Genomic DNA, 3969 nt, shown 5'->3' with positions numbered 1-3969 from the left:
AAGAAGGAATTTATACCGATGCAGTGACGCCTACGGGCGCCGTTGTTCCTTCTTGAAGGGCGTCGGGTGTACTCCTTCCCCACTCCCTTCGTGTACCAGGAGAAATCCTAGGAGGCTAGGACTAGTCAAGGCATCAGCGTCATCGTCACATTTCTTCTTGCAGATGTTGCTTGGTTCGGGACAATTCGGCTGCATATGAGCATGGTGGGACTTCTCCAGAGGGCGCATCCGGTGCAGATCATTATCACCTTTGTTGATCGAGTATTGTTGGCATTAGTTTCTCTTGCTTTCTCTTTTGTGTCTCTTTGGTCTTTTTGTGTTGTTTGTGGTTTCTATATTAATATAGCGAGGCGAAATCCTGTTTCGAGGAATTTATCGGTTCATACGAAGACCATGTGAGAGTAAGCAAATGAGAAAGGGAGAAAAGAAATGAAGGCAAATAACTATCCGAATACATTGCATAAGGCTCAAATAGTCTCTGCTAGTACTTTTATTCAGCCGCAATACCGAGCCATTGCTGCAGCTGCAGTACACACCATAAGGTCCATAACCCATAACTTAGACCGAGAAAATCACACTTTCTAATTCAAACACGCAAAGCAATACTAGTAGTGGTAGGGGAAATGTGGGATCACTGAACTCTAGCACACACTTCAGTTCAGTTCAGTTCGCCCATACGACAGCTCCTTGACTTCTTGCAGATAAGTAGTTTACTTATTGTTAGATGGCGAGGACGAGGCCCGGCAGCGACTTGCGGGCACGGTCAGCGCGGCGGCTCTGCCAGAGGCACTTGGGCCACTTAGGCGTGGGCGCCGGCGAGGAGGGGGCTGAGGACGTGGAAGAGGACGAGGAGGCGTGGCTAGGAGAGACGGCGGCGCTGGCGTTCTTGGTGACGACGGCCGCGGAGAGGCGTGTGACGGTGATGTCGGTGTTGAAGTACTCCCTGAGCTGCGTGATCACCCCATCAGGGCCGACGGTCCAGGCGTGCACCCAGTAGAGCTGTCCGCCAGCGTCAGCGCCTCCCTCGGCGATGACGGTGGAGCCGAAGGCGTCGACGGAGCGCGGGGCGAAGGTGAACTGGGCGTTGGTGTCGGCGCCGGTGAGGAGGCGCATCATGTGCTGGTGCGCGGGCGGGCCATGGAACCACCACTCGAGGTCCGGGGCGAGCAGCTCCTGCGCCCGGCGCGCGTCGCGGGCGTTGAGCGCCTCGTACAGCCGCAGCACCAAGAACTTGCCGCGCTGCTCCTCTGTTTCCCTGCCGCCGCTACCGGCGGTGAGCTCTGCCAGCTTAGCGTCCGTCCCGTACTGCGGCGGCGCCGCCGCTCCGGCCTGCTGATGGTTAGCCAGTTCCTGCTGCGAAGCCCCGCGCAGGCTCCGATCTCTCTACTGGCTGGAAGAGAAGAGGAGAGAGGGAGTTTCCTGCGAACAGAGGCGCAGCACTCGGTCGAGTCGGAGTCTCGTGGCAACTCGACGAGTTGGAGGCGGAAACAGAGATGAGAAGCGATGTGCTAAGCGGGGCTGCTTTTATAGGCGGGGACGGCCGGAGGCGGCTACACCTAGAGCATCTCTATGAGATGCAACATTTACAGTTTTACAACACCTATCAGATGTTGTATATTTCAGATTTGCTAATATATGGAAATTCTTATCTAAATGATTTGAAAACTTAAAAAAAATCCAAATAATGCAAAATATTACATTGCACAAATAGTTTATCATTATTATGTGAATAGTTCATCGTCAAGTTACACACAAATCAGCTCACAGATAGAGAACCAACTTGAGGTTGAGTGGCTAGGAGGGTGGTTGTACCCCAGCCCACCAGAATTCGAACCCTAGGTTTGACATCTGTGTGTCTCGTAGGCGGAATATTCATTCAGTGGGAGGCGACGTTTCCATCGACAGCGAGACGCCTGTGGTGACTTCGTCAATTTCAAGATCCAATCTACCGGCTTAGTCTTCCAGAGATGCTCATAGGGGTAGTGCGTGCATCTACAAACCAAATGGTTGTGCTATTTAACTAAAATTGCACAAATTAATTGACTAAAATAACACAAAATTTAAAAGAAATTACCAAGATTTTACCTTTAACAAATCGTCGAACACTGCTCGTTCCACCTGGAGCTGCGCGACCGGCGGTGGTACGTGGATGCGTCCAAGGCGGGAAGGAGGGGTTGGAGGCCGACGACAGCCTCAGCGGCGCCGACGCGAGGCGGACTAGGTGGTGCGAGTCTGGCAATCGACGGTGACATGGACGGTTGCCGCGCGGGACCTCCCAGATGGCAGATCGACGCTCTCCGGTGTCGGTTGGTCCAGCATAAGGCCGCGGTGAGCCAGAATCAGGTCGACGGGCGGTGGATTTATACGGCTGTGGCGGGGCGTTTTCGTTCATCTCGAGCTTGGCGGCGGGCCTGATTTGGCCGGGGTTCGGCCAGCAACGGCGCGGAGCTCACGCGGGTGGGGGCGGTAGAGGACAAAACGACAGTTGGTAGAGGTGTGTTGTCGTTTTCGGTTTTATGGCACCTGTCCCAACTGTTGTTAATTTGCAACACTAGTTGCAAAACTTTGAAACTGTTGTCAAATTTGGGTATGAATCTGTTTTTTTGCGAAAATAATCCCAAATCTATTAAACATCATCAACATCAGTATAAAGAACACCAAAGGTAATAAAAAATATAAATAGTTCTTTGGACAACCTAGGGAAGACTACGAGCACTGGAGTGATTCGAAGGAACGCCCCCATCCTAGCCTCCCCATCATAGGAGTTGGGCAGAGCTTGTCGAAGTAACGCTTGTTGGTAGATTGACGGGAAGTCATCGTTCTAATGCCCAATGACCAACGCAGCAAACCAACAACCATCTGTAATGATAAGAACCGTAGATCTGGAGAGCCAAACCTGTAACCACACCAACTAACACGAAGCGGTCTGGATCCCAGGAGATCCGCCATACACAAATACACTACAAGAAAAGTTCTGATAGACAACGTCTCAAAATCGTCCGCTAAGGGGTATTTTTCGTCGCCTATGGGCCTAACCCGACGATATGGGTTCCGTTGTCTAAAGTGCGTCGGAGCAAAGTCCTACGACGGTTTTTCCGGTCCGTCGCGCTTGGGCGCCCTTCCGCCACGGAAAATCGGACCGTTGCGAAATGTTTCGGGAGCCCGTTGGTCGCCGACGTCATGCAAACGGACACGTGGCGGACGCCGTTAGCGCGGTTAACGGTGTTAGCCGGCTGAAACCCCGTGGTAGATGGTAGGTCCACACGAGGCCTGCCACGTCTTAGCGGGCCGGCCCATTAAGTTTGCGGGCCGGGCCAGTGACTTAGTTTGACCGGTCAACTATATAGGCTGGGCTGGTCCATTAGTTACGTGGGCGGGCCTAACCTCTAAGGTTGATCTGGTCAAAACATTAATGGGCCGGCCCACTAAGCATGTGGGCCGGGCCGAATGCACTCGTTTGACCGGTCAACGAGGCAAAAGGGCCGGCCCAAAAAACATGTGGGACCCACTTTCTGTTATCGGGCCGGCCCATTTACCAAGTAGGGTCCACCTTAAAGCAAGTGGGCCGGCCCAAGAAGTTATTGGGCCGGCCCTATTAGCATGTGGGTCCCACTTTCCTGCTATCGGGCCGGCCCATTTAGTACGTGGGGTCCATATTAGATCAAATGGGCCGGCCCACCAAGCCAGTGGGCCGGGCCAAAAGCACGGGTGGGTCCCACTTTCCTGTTAATGGGCCGAGCCCATTTAGTATGTGGGGTCCACCATATAGCAAGTGGGCCGGCCCAACAAGATAGTGGGCGGGCCAAAAACACGAGTGGGTCCCACTTTCCGGTTAAAGGGCGGCCCATTTAGTATGTGGGGTCCACCATATAGCAAGTGGGTCGGCCCAACAAGATAGTGGGCCGGGCCGAAAGCACAGGTGGGTCCCACTTTCCAGTTAAAGGGCCGGCCCATTTAGTATGTGGGTCC

The 3969-nt window shown here is 53.5% G+C and overlaps 1 protein-coding gene across 1 annotated transcript; it reads right to left on the bottom strand.

Annotated features, from left to right (window-relative positions):
- Positions 1–561: 561 nt before the first annotated feature.
- LOC124695433 lies at positions 562–2392 on the bottom strand. The gene is made up of 2 exons (XM_047228285.1): positions 2075–2392; positions 562–1383 (listed from the first exon to the last, which is right to left on the bottom strand). The coding sequence occupies exons 1-2, from the start codon at positions 2390–2392 to the stop codon at positions 721–723; spliced, it is 981 nt and encodes a 326-aa protein (XP_047084241.1). The 3' UTR covers positions 562–720.
- Between the last annotated feature and the right edge of the window lie 1577 nt (positions 2393–3969).

The sequence above is a fragment of the Lolium rigidum genome, chromosome 3 (assembly GCF_022539505.1).
Source record: "Lolium rigidum isolate FL_2022 chromosome 3, APGP_CSIRO_Lrig_0.1, whole genome shotgun sequence".
Classification (NCBI taxonomy): domain Eukaryota; kingdom Viridiplantae; phylum Streptophyta; class Magnoliopsida; order Poales; family Poaceae; genus Lolium; species Lolium rigidum.
This window is presented reverse-complemented; position numbering and strand designations above follow the sequence as displayed.

Excerpts from the sequence above, each read along its gene's own strand:
- LOC124695433 (XM_047228285.1), bottom strand. The coding sequence starts at position 2,392 with ATGAACGAAAACGCCCCGCCACAGCCGTATAAATCCACCGCCCGTCGA. Across the intron at positions 1,384-2,074 it reads TTGTTAAAGGTAAAATCTTG|AGAGATCGGAGCCTGCGCGG; the intron begins GTAATTTCTTTT and ends TCCAGCCAGTAG.